General features: G+C 45.3%; 1 protein-coding gene across 1 annotated transcript; it reads right to left on the bottom strand.

Annotated features, from left to right (window-relative positions):
- Window positions 1-346: 346 nt before the first annotated feature.
- LOC118207229 (FYVE, RhoGEF and PH domain-containing protein 2-like) lies at window positions 347-12,658 on the bottom strand. Its single transcript, XM_035380591.1, has 17 exons — window positions 12,439-12,658; window positions 12,045-12,103; window positions 10,007-10,271; window positions 9,327-9,416; window positions 8,030-8,178; window positions 7,205-7,361; window positions 6,411-6,549; window positions 6,248-6,306; window positions 5,368-5,514; window positions 4,487-4,579; window positions 3,717-3,796; window positions 3,317-3,347; window positions 3,059-3,151; window positions 2,550-2,684; window positions 2,167-2,313; window positions 1,014-1,151; window positions 347-728 (listed from the first exon to the last, which is right to left on the bottom strand). Exons 1-17 carry the CDS (start codon window positions 12,466-12,468, stop codon window positions 534-536), a joined length of 2,007 nt encoding a protein of 668 aa, XP_035236482.1. The 5' UTR covers window positions 12,469-12,658; the 3' UTR covers window positions 347-533.
- Window positions 12,659-18,835: the final 6,177 nt, after the last annotated feature.

Raw genomic sequence — 18,835 nt, 5'->3', positions numbered from 1 at the left:
TGTAGATATGCGGTTTGTTTCAAAATTTTCTGATGATGTATCGATACGGTAAAAACGGCCCTCCGTTTTACGATTATATTTTTAGAAGCTTTGAGTGCCCTTCTCTTCCCACTCTCTCCTTCCCGCCATATTTCTTTTGACCACTTCCTCATTCGGACATATTCACGACGTGAACGTGACCAAAAAAGTCTGTCACCAGTCTTTTGGGAAACAAAACTATAGGGCTAAAAAAAAAAAAAAAAACTCTGAAATGTAATGGCATAAAAATAGAATTTCCCATTTTGAGCAAACATTTTGAGCAGAATTTCACATTTTGAAAGCAAACATCAAGAAAAACTCTCAAAAAAGTCTTGTGGTACTAAATCTTTATTTTCAAAATTATTTATATACAATAATGATTTTTAAAAAAACAACTTTACAACAAGATTGGAAGTTGTGCAAAAGGTACACACAATTACACCATTGAGTTAGTCATGTTGACAGTAGTAATTGGCAAGACATTTGTTTCAGCAGTGAAAAGAGTATCAGTAGACCTACAGACCCGGCTCCTCCCCATTGGCCACCCGATTGATGACCTCAGCCCAACGGTCTCGGAGCTCCTCTGATTCGGCCAGGAATGTGAAGACCTGCTTTGATTGGCTGAGTTGAAAGGCGCACTTGTTGTCCCCTAAGGAGTGCGGCTTCACTTGATAACCCAGCAAGGGGATGGTGATTTGAGCCTTTACATCCTGGAATCAAAACAAGCTTGCATTTTCAGTAAGGTTTTCCACATCCTTAAAAATGTTAAACACAGGTAAACACTAGTGTCAGCTCCACATTCAGACATGAGGTCAACAGAGAGCATGAGAAAAGCGTCCTTATTGTGTGACTCCTGCCTGCTGCCCCACCTGTCTTCTTAATTAGATGATTTGACATTTCTGCACTAGAGTGGGTACACAGATTACAAACAGCTTGTGAGGAAAAACAGCTCCCCCTGCCTGTGGAGCTGTGTAACGCACAGGATGAGGCCCTACCTGAGGAGCAGCATACATGTACAGTATGAGCGGCTCGTCTCTGGCGATGACAAACCAGCCACGGGTTCTGCTCTGCCGGTCCACCAGGGTCAGGAAACTGCACATCAGGCTCCTCTCCGACACCTCGCCAGCCTCTTTCTGAGAAGAGACAGGAAGTGAACACCGGAGAAGACTCCAGCCTCTCTCTGACCCGCTGAGAAAGAACGCCTGAGAGTGTGAACAGAGCCTCAGCCTCCATCTTCTGTCACAGACGGGGTGTGCAAAACTCGACTACAGCACTCGACTAGTTGTGCTACAGCCAGCTGTATGACCGGGCGGCCCAGCCCTGTTCCAGGACATCTACTGTCCTGTAGGATTTCACTCCAACCCAAACAAAGCACACCTCACTCAACAGCTAGCGATCTCGTTGAGCTGCTAATTGGCAGTCAGGTGTGGCAAATTAGGGTTGAAATGAAAACCAACAGGACGGCAGATCTCCAGGAACAGGGTTGGACAGCCCTGGAGTATGACTTTCGTGTTCCCAAAAGTGGCTCCATGCCACAGCTGGCATTGCCATGGTACAGATTCAATCAGACCATGTGGCCCATCCATGTACCAGAACAGCGCCTTAACAGGATGACCCACACAGCAGTCCACCCCCCGTTATTGTCACAAACATTTCAATGGTAAAAACTGAGTTTATTGTATCCTGATAACCACTACTTGGGGTGGGTTGGGGGGAAGGAGATGACAGAGCAGCCATATATTAAGCTGTAAAGAACAGAGCATGCGCACAGATCTACACAGGTACCGCAGAGACACGTTTACACAGGTACCGCAGAAATACGCTCACACAGGTACCACAGAAGTATGCTCACACAGGTACACAGAAATACGCTCATACAGGTACCACAGAAGTACGCTCACACAGGTACACAGAAATACGCTCACACAGGTACCACAGAAGTACGCTCACACAGGTACCACAGAAGTACGCTCACACAGGTACCACAGCAATACGCTCATACAGGTACCGCAGGCACCATACAGAAGCACCCGAGACACGTGGGTCATACAAGCATGCATACTCAAAAGCAGGTGTGCAAATGTACACGTTTACCTAATTTTACCCTCAAACCTCCAGTACCCCCTCTTCTCCTCTCTCACACCATACCTCCAGTATCCCCCTCTTTCTCTCCTCCTTCCCCTGTCTGTCCGTCTGCCCTGCCAGGATGCTGTAGCATGCTCGGCACACGCGGTTAACCTTGTTGTCGTCGTACTGCAGCGCGGCTTTAAAGTCAGAGCACTTCCAGCACACCACCTGCACATTGGAGAAACAGAGGGAATTATGGGTACGACGCTTCTGTACTCAGAGCCGATACATTAAAGTGGGAGAATGCACACCCAAGGGTTAATGCGATGCGAATCAATGGAGAGAAACCAGTCCGAAATGAACCCACGCGCTCTTTGTTCCTCAGGTGAGTTGGCAGAGCACGCCCGGGTGTATGTAATGATGGCACAGAGGCTGGCGCTGCCCGGCGGGGCGTTGGCACTCACGTGTCCACAGGCGCGGCAGTGGTGTCTCCGGCGGATCAGGGCGTTGAAGGTGTCCCCGCAGCGCATGCACATGGACACCAGGCTGTCCCGGATCCACTGGGGGGCGCGCATCCCCAGCTCCTGGCTCTCCAGCACCTGTGCACGCGTGCACAAATACGCGCACATGCACAAACATGCACGCGTGCACAAATACATGCACAAACATGCACGTGTGCACAAATACACGCACATGCACGCGTGCACAAATACACACACATGCACAAACATGCACACGTGCAAACACGCACATGCACACGTGCACACATGGAAACACACACACACACACAAACACGCACATACACATACACACAGTGTCAGTGTCCACAAACAACTGAAAGAGCACATCAGTATATTCAAGGCCACCGGCAGCATCATGTGACCTAGATGGATCACTAGATACTGCCAGCAGTAAATATCTGCTAAAAGCACTTTTTCTACTTTCTTGTGCATCTGCATTAGAAGTCACTCACAGTGACCGGCTGCAGTTCCTGGTTCTGGTTGTTGGTGGCGCTCTTGAAGCTCTCAGAATTCTTCTCGTTCTGCTCAATGGCATCCTCACAAGCCTGCAACCGAGACACAACACAGCCGGACACTTTCAAGACACCGTGACGAGATATGAAACATGAAAAGACAGGTGCATGTGCTGTACAGTGCGTATCCCAGGTTGCACATGCAGGACGGCATTCATAAAGGACAGATGAGGTCATCAGCGGCACGGATGGCGTTACCTTGATCCAGGCCTCCATGTCAGCCTGAGACCTAAGGAAACAGGAGAGTCGTCCAATCAGGAGTTCCGCAGAGACACGAGCTAGCCCAGCGGTCACTCGCCATGCTGGTTAAAACGGGTGTGGCGGCAGATCTAATAATGCTGCAGTACGCCTAATGCCCATAGATCCAAACATTTTGCTTACGACTGATGAACAAACTGAAACAATTATGAAACCAGTTTGCTGGACAGGATTTAGCAGAAAAACTCCAAACAGTAACAAAACAAGACATCCGAAATGTGCACTAGAGACTAGAATTTTCCTGTTGATTTCCCAGAAGTCCTCGGTGGTAATCATTCCATAAATCTGCCCTCCCCTCACCAACCCCACCCCAACCCCACCCCAACCCCCCAACGCCCACCTGGCCTCAAACTCCAGGGTGCGGGTCGTCCCGGAAAGGAGGAAACAGTTCGGAATCACAGCAGCGTTCAGCTCCTTCACCTGCAGAGCACACGGAACACGCGTGTGCGGGGTCAGAGCACACGGAACACGCGTGTGCAGGATCAGAGCAACATGGCAGCACACGGTACATACACACGCAGCACACGGGTACATACACACGCAGCACACGGGTACATACACACGCAGCACACGGGTACATACACACGCAGCACACGGGTACATACACACGCAGCACACGGGTACATACACACGCAGCACACGGGTACAAACACACGCAGCACACGGTACATACACACGCAGCACACGGGTACATACACACTCAGCACACGGGTACAAACACACGCAGGGGACGACATAGCTCAGGAGGTAAGAGCGGTTCTGGCAGTCAGAGGGTTGCCGGTTCGATACCCCGCCCTGGGCGTGTTGAAGTGTCCCTGAGCAAGACACCTAACCCCTAATTGCTAAATGGTAAATGCAGTCCATTTACCATTTAGCACATGGGCAGTACATCTGCTACATGTCTGCAGTGTAGGGGGATAGGGGTGTAGGGGGGTAGGCTCTCTGAATAGGGGGGTAGGCGTATAGGGGGTAGGCTCACTGGATAGGGGGGTAGGGATGTAGGAGGGTAGGCTCTCTGAATAGGGGGGTAGGGGGTAGGGGGGTAGGCGTATAGGGGGTAAGCTCACTGGATAGGGGTGTAGGGGGGTAGGCTGCAGAGAGTCCACTCACCTGCATGCCATCAATGTCCAGGCGGTGTTTGATGAGGAACTTTGCTCCTGTCAGGCTGAATCTGGGCACACAGTAGAGTAGCATGTTGCTGAACTGCAGGAAACACACAGGAGAAAACATGCTTTACTGCAGTCAACAGGAAACTACATCTTTTACTACAGTCAGGAGGAAACATGTTTTACTGCAGTCAGCAGGAAACTACAGCTTTTACTACAGTCAGGAGGAAACATGATTGACTGCAGTCAGCAGGAAACTACATCTTTTACTAGTCAGGCTGAAACATGCTTTACTGCAGACAGCAGGAAACTACATCTTTTACTACAGTCAGGCAGTAACATGCTTTACTGCAGTCAGCAGGAAACTACAGCTTTTACTACAGTCAGGCAGTAACATGCTTTACTGCAGTCAACAGGAAACTACATCTTTTTCTATAGTCAGGCAGAAACTACATCTTTTACTACAGCTCAATCCTGTCCCGTTTTGCTAAAAGAAATTATACCGGATAGCTATCAACACTGACAGAGAGTTGTAACATAACTCTGATGTGGAAAGTTTTAATTGAAATTTAAATGTGAATTCATAAGGAACCTTAGATGGGTACGATGCAACCAGAGAAGAGCCCAAGACCACACCGTCTCACAACGCTCTAACTACACGTGTCAGATATATTGGAGTGGCGCAGTGTTTGTGAGGACAGTGAGGGCTGGAGTGGCGCAGTGTTTGTGAGGACAGTGAGGGCTGGAGTGCCGCAGTGTTTGTGAGGACAGTGAGGACTGGAGTGGGCAGTGTTTGTGAGGACAGTGAGGGCTGGAGTGCCGCAGTGCTTGTGAGGACAGTGGTCCTCCAGTGGTCACAGCACGGGAGCTGAAGGAAGGCCTCACCAGGAAGAGGTGGCTGTCTTTGCGGGTGTTGTGGCGGAAGGAGATCTTGACCATCGGCCCCTCCCTCAGGAGCCGGTTGGAGGGGTCCACCATCTCCTCCTCCAGCCCCAGCATGGAGTACACCTCCCAGAGCTTCTCCAGTCGCTCCTAACACAGAGGAGCACAGGATGAACACACGCGCACACACATGGGTGCGCACACGCACACACACAAACACAAATACACACACACTCACACACACACAGACAAACATACGTACATGCACACCCCTACACCCACACACACGCACGCACACACGCACGCACACAGGGTTTTTTTTGTGTGAAGTACAGGCCACCAGCTCTTTGTGCGACTCATAGTTTGAAAGCTTTCGATACAAACTTTGCAGCTTCCCCAGATGCTAATAATACAAAAAGCACGCATCTGTGCATTTCAGCTTGCTTCCTCTTCACTGTGAACTGTGACGGAAGCTTGACTTTCAGTAACTAATGGCTATTTTCATTTAAACATTAGCACTTTTCTAAGCACACTCACCTACAAGCATCTCAAAGCATCACCAAAAACACAGAATGGCTGCCAGTTGATTTTTCCATATTATGAAATAAGACGATAAGCTGCACAAGACCGAAGCAAAATTAGACCAGACAAACCAAAATGGAGAACTGGTACTTGTGTATTGACTGTACAAGCGCTCTCTGAGCCCAGTGTGACTTTCAGTACCTGTCACATGTAAGCGAAACATCTCGAGCTGACTTGCACAGAATTTATATGGACCAATCAGACTGCAGAGCTGCCTTAAAACCAATTAGGAGAAGAAACAGAATCAGGTGCACAACCATACTACGCAGTGAAAACTGAATGGGATGAATCTCCTTGTTACCATGTCTGCAATGGCCGCGTTGGAGTGCTTTGCGGCTTCAAAGATGATCGCCAAAGATTCTAAAAGTAACCCATCAAAGAGAGAGAGAAATATTAGATTAGAAAATCTGGGGTGCTGTCGCTCATTAGTATTCTGTGATAAAGAACTGGCCAGTTTTACGTACTCTCTGCACCCTCTCGGTCTGGGGAATCTTCCGGAAGTTTTTTCAGGTAGTCTTTGAGCAGCATTTCATAGCGTGGGATCCGCTGCACTGGCTCCAGCATGTGGTGCTGCAATGTCAGATTCCCGCTCTCCTCCCTCTTCTACAGAGCAAAGCCCATTTCACAATGCAGCTCACACACATTTTACACACATCTTACACACACCCTACAGTCCACACACACCTTACACAGCCTACGCACATCTTACACAGCCTGCACACATCTTACACACAACCTACATACAGCCTTCAGTCTATACACATCTTACACAGCCTACATACAGCCTACACACACCTTACACAGCCTACATACAGCCTACACACACCTTACACAGCCTACACACATCTTACACACAACCTACACACAGCCTACAGTCCATACACACCTTACACAGCCTACACACATCTTACACACAACCTACAGTCTATACACACCTAACACAGCCTACATACAGTCTACACACACCTTACACAGCCTACATACATCTCACACAGCCTACACACAGCTTGCACACAATCTACACACAGCCTACAGTCTACACACACCTAACACAGCCCAAACACATCTTACACACAGCAGCTACTGCTGCATGTTTCTCCTCTATCTTCACAATCATATCATTCACAGTTTATCAATCCAGCGTACACATCATTCACACAGTTTATCCAACATGGACTTTAAAGAGAGAACAGTTCACCAGATTCACAGCACCCTCACCCTCTGTGGGCCAGATCTTATCTCCCGGGACAGACCTTACCTGGATGTCCAGCACCAGCTCCTCAAAGCGAGGGCTCTTCTCCATCCAGGTGTTGATGAGTTCAGTGGCGCGGTCAAAGGCCTTGACATACTGGCCATACATCTTCAAGAAAGGAGCCACCTTCTGCAGCACATCTCCAATGCGAGGGTTCTGCCCCCTGCAGGAGACATGGGGAACAGCCGCTCATTAGGGCACTTCCTCATATCCACACACATAAACCAGTGATTTAAACCTCTTCATTAAGAACTTACTGGTAAACTGAACAGTGGTGATACTGCAAGTAGCCTAAGCCATTACAGCTTATCAAACTCTGCATCAGTGAAGCAAAAACAATCAAGCATTAAATGGAAACCAGTTACACTTTCCACTAATAGAAAGTTCATATCAAGACTAAACAAAGCGGCATGACTCAAACTCCATGCTAAAGAGTGCAATATGGAAAAGTCAATGTTTGATACAGAAAAGGGTCAGAACAAACCTAAACACTTCATATAACAAGCCAAAGATAGCAAGGTTGCTGAAAGGGAGGTGTATCGTTTGGAAAGTGACATGGGGAAAAAAATCATTCTAGCTAATGATTTTGTAAATTACGTGAGGTCAGTTTCAAGGTTCCATACACTACAGACTCCCACGGGACCCTACATAATCCCACAGGACCCTACAGAATCCCACAGGACCCTACACAGTCCCACAGGACCCTACAGAATCCCACAGGACCCTACACAGTCCCACAGGACCCTACACATTCCCACAGGACCATACAGACTCCCACAGGAAACCCCCCCCCCCCCCCCCCGCCCCCCCCCCCTCGTCTCTGGGCCTCACCACTCATCCATGCGCCTCCGCAGCTCGGGCAGCAGGAAGTGGCTGTGGAACTGATGGATGGAGGAGATGTTGGAGAAGATCTGCCGCACCACGTCCTCGGGGAAGGAGCCCGAGGAGCGCGCCTCCTGCAGGAGCTCGGTGAAGAAGACCTGTGGGGCGGGAACCCGAGGCCAGGCTCAGCGCTGTGCGTCCAGGCGAGGCCCTGGGGTTTCAACAGGGGGTCCCCTGGGGGTCCCTCAAGGTACCGTGGTGAGATATGAAACCCAATGACTATACATAGGTTTGAAAAAATATTTTTTTAAATACAACTCTTCTCAACTTATGATGAGGGTCCCCTACATGCCTCTGAGCCTTGGGGGGGGGGGTTTCCACAGATGAGAAAATGCTGAAAACCCCTGGGCTAGGGGACCAACACTCCATTGGTCCTCACAGACTGAGGCTTGGAATCAGTTATTCACGTTACATTACATTTTAGCCATTCAGCAGACAGCCTTGTCCAGAGTTATTTAACCAGTCTGCATTCTTTTACAAACGATCCGTTAATACAGCTGGACTTTCACTGAAGGAATTCAGGTTAAAGACCGTGCTCGAGGGTGAAAGAGCAGCACCCCATGTGGGGATCGCCCGTCACTCCCCATCTGCCGCTGCAGTCGGGGCAGTCCCAATCTAGGATCATTTCAATCACTTAGACTCCCCTCTTTCATGCTACACATGTACCTCCCGTGCCACTTTCATGTTACATGCACCTCCATCCAGCACTTATACTGTACATTGTGTAATTATCTTGTAATTGTCGTGTAATTGTAATGCCTCCTAGTTTGACTTAGCATAGGTTAGGTCAGAGAGTAATGTTTACTGTGTGAACTGGACTTAATCTGTTCATGGCTATGAATAACTGTCACAAAATGAGTACCTTATCGGACCTGTGTTTGTAGTTGTTCCAGTGACCTTCGGTATGCACTTATTGTACGTCGCTTTGGATAAAAGCGTCTGCCAAATGAATGTAATGTAATCAAACCTACGGCCTTACAAGCCCAGTTCCAAAACCATTACACTGCACAGCCACTCATCTGCCCCCAGCTTGGACGCCAAAGTAAATGCAATTCCTTTCTTTCTTCACAAAGCGTAGCAAGTTGAGCAATCAACGAAAGCACTTGACCTTTAAGAAAGTGTTAGCCTGAAAAGATATCGGAGCAAATGGCACAACTGCGTAGCCACAGTTCTGCTTCTTCCTCCACAGAGAAACCAGCGACAGTCGGCAGGCTAACAGCTCCACCGGCCTTTGAACGAGGCCCACCTGGTCCAAAAGGTGCAGTCGACTGACGTAGGCCTTCTCCGTCTCCAGCAGCTCGTTGGCAATCTTATAAAGCTTCTCGTCGTTTTTCACCTGTAGTCAGAGTGAAAGCATCAGGAGCTCAGCCTCCCTGATGCAAACGCAGCAGACCACGACCTTCGACGGGGCCACAGCGAGAGACCGCTTTATTTGCCAAGCGCATATCCAGATAAAGCTGATGACATCATCAGACCATCTCCATTGTGTGATACTGCCCCACATGCAGTGAAAAGAGTCTCTTTCACAAGAGCCCACTCCACCGCCATGTGCAAGCAGGCATACCAGCAAATATTTAATCCAATTCAAGCACATTGCACATAATGTGCACATTCGCACAGCACAAGAAGTCAAATGGTGTCATTTACTAAAGGTCTCCAAACATAATCCTTTGTACCACTTATTTGGCATCTGATTTTAAATAAAATGCAATTATAGCCTTAAAGCCCCATGGGTTGCAGAAAATGCTGCCCCCTGCTGTTGAGCAGATACCAGGGCAGTGTCCGAAACAGCCTCTTTCCTATTGTCTCCTCAAAATATGTACTGTCTACTAAACATACTGCCAATTGTTTACTGTGTATTTTAGTATATTCAACAGTAGGGAAGTGTGCCATTTCAGCCACAGCCCAGCATTGCAAAGTTCATACCTTCTTCTCCTGCTCTTCCTCCTCCTCTTCCTCCTCCACGAGTGCCTCCTGCAAAGTGGGCGGAGCCATCCTCTGAATTAGCCTCTTGGTGGAAGACCGCTTCCTGAAGGACTGCAGGCCTCTCCATTGGCAGCTAGCGCCCCCTACTGGCCCATTGTCAGTCAGCTCTCTGTATTTCTTCGACTCTGCGTCTGGGGTCTTGACAGCGTCTGGCCGTTCCTGTTCTTGAAGCGGCACCTTCTGCCCACATTGACTGTCCTCTAAACTACAGAAGGGAAAATACACAATATGAGCATCTCATGACACAGAACACAACCAACCCTGTTATACTGCTGTGAAGAATCATTACATTACATCCATTTAGAAGAAAATCAGACCCACAGTAACTTACAAAACAAAGAGTGCATTCAATAGGTTTATAAGAACAGCACTATAGAGAGGGTCAAGCATAGCATTACATTACGTTGCAGACGCTCTTATCCAGAGCGACTTACATTGTATCCAATTATACAGCTGGATATATACTGGAGCAATGCAGGTTAAGTACCTTGCTCAGGGGTACAACAGCAGAGAACTACCGGGGAATCGAACCTGCGACCTTTAGGTTACAAGACCAACTCCTTAGCCATTATACTACACTGCCGCCTATAGCACTGGCATAAAGCCAGAAAGAGTGCAAACAGTAAGTTCAATAATCAGCAGAAGCATGAGGAGGGAATAATAAACTGTGCTGATAAACACTTAATCCAGACCAGTCATTAGAGTCAGTATCAAACAAAGTGCTAATAGGACTTGGAAAAGCTCTAGGAAAGAAGGGCAGGTATGAGGTATTGATGAAGACTGAATAACTAAACTAGGTGTGCGGTAATACGTGGGAGCAAAGCTAACTGTGCACTGGTGTGCCAAACTCAACATATCTGCAAAGCCACAAGCAAAATTAGAACTACTTTTACTGATGAAGCACTTTAACTAAAACCCAGAAACTGTTAATGCTGTCAATGCACAGAAAGTGGCCAATTAAATCCCAATGGATTTGGCACACACTGGCATCCAAGGTGACACGCAATATATATATGTATGCGTGTCCAATGTGTGTATATGTATGTATGTGTGTGTATATAGACAAATACACACAAACTATACCAAAACACTTTTTGTTGGACAACTGCAGTCACAGATCAATACCAGTAAAATAAAACAAAGCACCCCTGACCCAGAGACATAAGGAGACAAAATTACATTATAGAAACTAATTCATAACAATATTATCCATTCCCTAAAATAAAGTTTTACTTCCTCCATTATCTAGGGAACAAACTCATGTAGCTTGTGTGTACCGACTGTAAAAGTATACAAAGGGTGCTTCATTGGTTTCCTTCTTAGTAGAGGACTTTTAGTTCATCTTTCTGCTGAGCAGTAGGAAGGTAGCTAGCCTGGTTCTAAAAATATAAAGTAATCTTTCAGATCAGTAAACAAGAAGCTAGACAAGCGTCAAGTCTACTTAACAACTGAGCAGGCGTTGGTAGTTTCAAAAGCAGAAGTTTTTGCATGAAGACAAAACTCCCCAGAGAATGAATGTGCTCCACCATTAAAGACCGTTATGTTTGCTCCCTTTAATTTGCACCCGCGGACAGGTAAAGAAAATAGTTCTTATAAGATTAGAAGTAAAATTGCACTAAACTGTAATAAAAACCCCATTCACGCGTGTGCGGAATTTCTTTTATCTAATTCAATTGATTAACCCATGACAAACTGAGCATGTATAGTTCTTAGAGTAAGCTACATTTGAATTAGCATGGCTGCAATGTAGTTCCTACACACCTGATACGAATGCGCTCTTCTGTCATTTAATGTGCAACTAAAATGATTCTCAGATAACTACGCAATTTACGTAAAAAAAAATAAAATAAAATAAAAAGGAAACGGTATATTCGTTATTCGTATGCTTTTGTAAGAAAATCAGGCGCTGCATCGCAGCCTATATTTCACGCAACCTTCTCTCGGTTTGCAAAAATAAAATTAATGTAAAAATACCCACCTTCCACCTTCGAATTTTGATATGATATCGATAACGCTCAGTCGATGGATCATTGATTCCTCCATTCCAAAGAAACCAAAGATGTGCAGCACGGGAACATACAAATGGAAAGAAGATTAACTGTGCACCTTGTAAACCTCTGTGCAATTTACAGTGAAATGCAGTGCAAGATACTTTCAGCTCAAGCTAAATACCAAATCAGAAACAGGAAGGAACAGCGTGTGGAACTTATATGGAGAAGCAATCTGAATGCACAACCCTTGCAATGACCTGATCTGGTTCAGTTCAATACATAGCCTACCACATTGCAGGAAATATGGACTGATGGGCACAGAATATGTGGATTATTGGGTTCTGTGCATGTGGTTTAGGACAAGGAGTTCAGGCTACTTACCGGTATTCTGAAAACCGTTTTAAAATTCATTCTGACAACAAGTCAGATAAAATTTACCCACGATACTACTCATAAATTAAAAGTTAACCCAAACAAATCTTTGTTTACTACTCATAAATTAAAAGTTAACCCAAACACGTATCTCATTAAAAAAAATATACGCTTCACAAAGAACGTGATTGTATTTTCTCCACAACACGTTAGCACAAGCAATTAGCATATCCAGGTGTGCAGAGCCATCTACTGGCTATTAAACTTAACATAACCTATTACCATGTCCTACACAGTACACGTGGGAACAGATCGGTCCCGCCCGTGTCTAGAATTATCGAGGACTATGTTCGAAAATGATACTAACACAGGCCTGCTAACCAGGTTAGAAGAATTAACTGTTTACCAGGACAGATGGTAGTATGCACACAGGACATTTTGGAGACTTGAGTAGGCCTATAGCAAAGAGCGTAAAGGAAAGTATCCTACATGGTATTCCAGTTGGCTACAAGTTCCGGCCCGGTGATGTGTTATTCACAGTACAACATAACCATTTCAGCGTTTATTTCTTTGATCATGCTCATGTGGTAATTCTTCTGGGCTTAAATGCTTGGGAGGCACAACTTTCATATTTAGGAATACGAAGGTGAGAATCTGGTGAGGCTCAAGATTCTGTACAGGTAGTCTGCTGATTGACGTCATCTTGTGTCGCTGCAACAGCAGCTGTAAATTGCCACTGTGGCATAATAGCCACCAGGGGGCAACAAACTACATCCATTCCTGCCACAGTGTTCCCCAGTGCCCTCCGCTGCTGCCTTTTCTCGGAGAACATTGCACAAAACCAATGTGTACAGCGCGCGAACATCTGTTCACAAGGTTAAACTCTTCTCTCTCTAGAACTTGTAACAACTAGAATGCTGTCAATCTTGGACGGCCAGTACAGCAGGCAGGGAGTATGTTACAATTTATATGTTGCAGGAAGTTATGTTTATGACTCCTAGATATATCATTATTTACTGTGGCAGGGTCACTTTCCCTTGCAGTTTTGTCTCCTCAGGCCCTTGTTATCTACCACCATAACTTGGTGCAGTTCTGTATGAAGACCCATCATGTACGTTCATTTTTGTTCTGCCAAATTTGGATGAACAATGACTTCAATAAAACGGTCATTTTAATTTGTTGTCAACCTTTTTTTTATCATTATGGAGTTTGCAACTGCTGGGCTGAGCTGCATGTAACTACATGTTGCGTTTTACCTGTCAACAGGTTAGAAGAAAGGAAGGGAAGATTTTCTATCTGGACTGCTCAGACATGTATCTACTGTTCAGTGTGTAGCCCATCCCATCCAGATGGGCATTAGTGAACAGTCAGGGTGCACACAGAAAGGACTTTTACTGGGTGGTCGCAGTCAGCTTTGCTTTTTCAGGCCTGGTGAAGCACAAAGGAGATTTAGAACCATGTTAATCATTGTAGCGATCACTCCTTTACACAGAGCTTTCTGCTGCACCATTTATAATGTTATGGAGGAAATTTATTGTTCCACAAAGTAATAGGAACTTAAGGTTTGGAAACATATTTATGAATAGTTGTGCCTTTTCTCAGTTGTGTATCCTGAAGCAAGTTTAGATGCTGTTGTAACCAATGTTTTGCAGTGTTTCAAATATCAGCAATGAAAATATATATCTGTGTTCTTTTTTCTCTCATTGGTTGAGAAAGTATTGACAAAAAAGAAGATATCTCACTGGAAAAAAAGTTTGGTTTACTTGTGAGTGCTTTGGCCAAACAACAGTATACACTTGCCTGAGTTTGGAGAGCACTCCAGACCGATAATCATCACTTCATTTCTTCTTTCAATTTTTAATTATCAAGCACAGATTCTAAAGAAGAAAACAATCAAGTTTTAGCCTGATATACGTAGAATTAAATATGTAGGAAATTACCGAAAATCCATGAAGGAAATGCTGCCCCATATTGCTTTCCCTCAGTGTCCTGCAGCTGCGCATTTGTCTGTTACCTTTGTGGTCTTCGATAGACTGTCTCCGCCATTGCAGTGTTAGGTATTTTTGTGTTTATTGGCACATTGGCGTTTTAGATCCCTTGCCTGTCATTCTCCTGATATGTTTGAATTTTTAAAACATATCAAGTCGTGTTTTTTTTCCTTCTGTGGACTGTGTGCAGTGGGCTTGAAATGCAGGTTTGTTGCGTAACGCGCGGGGTTGGCCTGCGGTTGAACGTATGGGTATGGTGTGTGTTTATTAAGGAAAGCCGCTCAGGGAAACGGAGGTCGGACATGCTGCGTGCTCTTTAAACACACGGGGTCAACCGTCCCGCGGCTCCGGTTTCTTCCTCTTCCACGGGGTTCCCATGGCAACGGCGGCTTTGACCGTGGAGCGACCTCACCCCTGGCCCCGGTGTGACTTCTAGCGCCGTTCCCCCTGAAACCCGGTACCCCAAAGAAACGAAAACCGGAATGATCTGAGCTCAGTGTTGTCCTGTCCTGTCCTGTCCTGCCAACTGGGGCAGGAGCAGTTTAATCTGGATGAGCAAGGTATTAATCTGTGGTATTCACTGCAGTATTACTCATGTTCCACTGTGTTAAACTCAGAATGCAAATGTGTGGTTTTCATACACGTTTTGTGAGATATGTCCTATTCTTCTCAACTTGGCTTTTACTCTGAGGCTCTTGCATATCAGAAATCAGAGTATTTCTGCCATCATTGTAATATTCGCTGTCTTAGTTTTCTGCTCATCTGACCCTTGGAATTCTCCTCAAATTTCCCCCCACAAAGCTGCCTCCTATTGTGTATCGAAAGCTTTCAAATGAACGATCAGCGCAGTGGTTGGGCGACATTTAGTTCAGAAATGACACTGTACAAATCAGCATTTGCATTCCCAACAACTCCCTCTTGTCCACTGTGTGTGTGTGTGTGGTGTGTGTATGCGTGTGTGTGTGTGTGGTGTGTGTATGCGTGTGTGTGTGTATGTGTGTGTGTATGCGTGTGTGTGTTTGTGTGTGTGTGTGTGTGTGTGTGTGTGTGTGTGTGTATGCGTGTGTGTGGTGTGTGTGTGTGTATGTGTGTGTGGTGTGTGTGTGTGTGTGTGGTGTGTGTATGCGGGTGTGGGGTGTGTATGCGTGTGTGTGTGCGTGTGGAGTGTGTATGCGTGTGTGTGTGTGTGTGTGTGATTTAATTAAAGTGACAGAAGTGGTGGGTCATTTTTATCCTTAATACGTTTTCAATTGTAAGTTGTCTTATTTATAGAAAATAATATTCTGTACAGTATCAATTATAAAAACATGTCTCATGAATTGAACTCTGTTCACACCTTTGAGAAGGTCAAGAATTGAAATGCTAGGTGACTGCTAAAATGAAATAAGAGAAGATACAAAAAGAATGATAATTTTTTAGAAATTATTTCAACAAATTATAACACACCTCTCACTCCTCTTCTTCAATATTATATTCAAGAATAAATTATTCAGAATACATTTTGTATGTGGTCAGATCATATCTGAAATCTCACAGTGATTGCACAAGCTGTGGGAAGATGATACATGCTGAAAAATCATGAATCAGATTTGGATAACTTCCAGCTTGATCTGGTTTTTATTAAACTCTGCGGGCTTATTTAAGAGACACGGGAGACTTATTTCTCTTGAATTCAACAGCAGAACATTAAATTACACTACAGTCCTCACAAGTATGCATACACATACATGAACACACCCACATACAAACACCTACATGCAATCACACAATACAAACACCAACACCCACACAGTCTCATACATAAACACACAAACAGAGTCCCGCACAATGCACAAACACCCCCACACACGTGAACACACACCGTAAACATATTTTGCTCTTTTCTCTATTAATCATTCACCGGCTTCTCATAGCCTGCTCCGTAATGGTCCGTCCCTTTCCTATTTCCTCTTGGCTGCGACAGCATGGCTCAGGTGGGACTTTCTCGTTTCCTGCGTGCCAGTTCTGCACAAAGAGAACTTTCTTGAAGTTACCCAGAGGGCCGAGCGGGCGGGGCGGGTCCCTGGAGCACATTGTCTGAGCTCCTGCGTATCCCTGGCTGAGAGCCAGCAGCACATGCAAGTTCAAGTTTCAAGTTTATTTTATTTGTCATTCACCTATACGTGAGGAAACAGTGCACAACTGAACGAAATGTCATTCTTCTTGGGCCAAGGTGTGAAGGGAGACACTACAGAGACACAAACAACGCAATATAAACAATAACAAAATGTTTAAAAGTGCTTGTGAATATTTGCATAAAAGACAACATAAATAAATAAAACACAGACAAGCATGTAAAACGGGCTAAAGGTAATTTGAAAACCAGCAGCAGTACAAAATATTAAAATCAAACAGCAGGGTCTCTGCACCAACACTTCATGGTTGTCACTAATAATAATAATAACAATAATAATAATAATATAATAATAATAATAATAATAATAATAAACTTTATTTGAATAGCACCTGAAATGCAAGTTGGGGCTAGGCCCTTAAAGGGCTTTGTAGGTAATCAATAACATCGTAAATTCAATTTTAAAAGCAATTGGAAGCCAATGCAAGGAAGCTAAAACAAGTGTGATATGGTGTGATATGGATTCTCATGAATCCCCACTGTCAATTTTGAGTGGCCAAATATGAGTACCTCAGGTTTGTCTTCATTAAGCTGAAGGAAGTTTGGAGACATCCAGTCCTTTATGTCAACTCGACAGTTTTAGTAGATACCAAGCTATCGGCATATTTCGGATTTACAGGCTGATAGAGTTGCATGTCATCCGCATAGCAGCGAAAGGAGAGGTTGTGTTTGCTGATTATGTGACCCAAGGGGAGCATATACATATAGAAAAGATGGGACCAAGCACTGAACCATGAGTAACACCACAGCTAAGTTGAGTAGAGGAGGAAGTGAAGCTGCCTAGTGAAATAGAGAAATGCCTGTCAGACAGATAGAATTTAAACCACTTCAAAGCCAAGACCTTAACTCCAACATAGTCTGTGAGGCAATCAAAATATTATGATCAACTGTGTAAAAACCTTCAGTGGGGTCCAACAGGACTAAAATAGAGCAGTGGCCTGCATCCGCCATGAACAGGAGGTCATTAGAACGTCTATGTGCTATGTTCAGACCGGAAACCAGATTGGAATTTTTCCAAAAGTTAGGAGCTAATAATAGAAAGAATATATGGACAAAGATTTTCAAAAAACTCTTAAAAACTCTAGTTGGTAAAATATACAGATGACATGTTGAGGATTTCAGGTTAGAGACAACCTCTAACAGTGATTCTGAATATATTTGTTCAAAAGAGGTGACACACTATAGAAGACATTCAAATCACAATCAGGAGGATTAGTGTGATTTCTTATGTTCTTTATTTTCTTAGTAAAATATTCCAAGATCAGTTCACAGATGGCAGAGGAGTGTTCAACATTACTGATTTTGGGAACCTAAACAAGTCTCTTTATTGTATGAAATAAAGTTCTAGCATTATGAGAACTCCAAGAGATGAGAGAAATAATTATCGCTAGTGGGAATTAAATTCAGTCATCAGTTCTTTCATGTGCTCACAAAAAACATTGAGTCTTCCATGTCTGTTTGGCATTGTGGCATTGTCTTTTAATCATACATGGCCTTTAAGGAAGAGCTTTCTTATATTTTTTAAGAGTGGAAATTTTATTTAGAACGGAAAGGCAAAATCTATAAAAAATTTTCCAAAAGGCTCTCCGATGTCCCACTAGTTGGCAAATCCAAACACTGTTGATTGAAGACAAGTTCAAATTGACCAGCAGTGCTAGAGTTCATTGACCGGGTTAGAATGAGATTAGATGTGGTTTAGATGAACTAGAAGGCCACCCTAGAAAGAACTAAACACCACGGGCATTGGATTCCTATTGGCCATAATGTCCCCCTGAGTGATTGACTTGGCAGGACTAAGACAACACGCGTTGTTTTAATGGGGCGGGGCTTCCGTCCGTATCCGGGGCGCCCGTCCAGCGGCAACCGCACTTCAGCAGCGTCGCGGAAGAGAGAGTCTCATTTTCACAGAGCTCAGGCCTTTCTGCCAACGTGCGGATTCCTCTGCATATTAAACTCAGTGGGAGGAAGGAGCGGACGAGGGTATTTGTGTTTAATCTGGCTTTTTAGGAGAGGCGCGAGGAGGGGCACGCGCAGGGGAAGGCTGTTACGCGAGGGGTTCCTGCTTAATTTTGTCTGGTGCCGTGCTGTATAGCATCTGCAGAGGGGCTTTGGTCCCGCAGTGTGGGTCATCCATCACCTCTCCCCCAGCCCTGGAGCTCCACAGGGGGCTGTGCTGGAGCTCCACAGGGGGCCATGCTGGAGCTCCACAGGGGGTCCGTGGGGGGCCAGGGTTCTGAGCTTTAGT

Source organism: Anguilla anguilla, chromosome 11 (genome assembly GCF_013347855.1).
Source record: "Anguilla anguilla isolate fAngAng1 chromosome 11, fAngAng1.pri, whole genome shotgun sequence".
NCBI lineage: Eukaryota > Metazoa > Chordata > Actinopteri > Anguilliformes > Anguillidae > Anguilla > Anguilla anguilla.
Note: the sequence above shows the minus strand (reverse complement) of the source record. Positions and strands in the feature narration are given on the sequence as shown.

Excerpts from the sequence above, each read along its gene's own strand:
- LOC118207229 (XM_035380591.1), bottom strand. The coding sequence starts at position 12,468 with ATGAATTTTAAAACGGTTTTCAGAATACCG. Across the intron at positions 9,417-10,006 it reads AGGAAGAGCAGGAGAAGAAG|GTGAAAAACGACGAGAAGCT; the intron begins GTATGAACTTTG and ends CTCTGACTACAG. Across the intron at positions 3,152-3,316 it reads ACATGGAGGCCTGGATCAAG|GCTTGTGAGGATGCCATTGA; the intron begins GTAACGCCATCC and ends TCTCGGTTGCAG.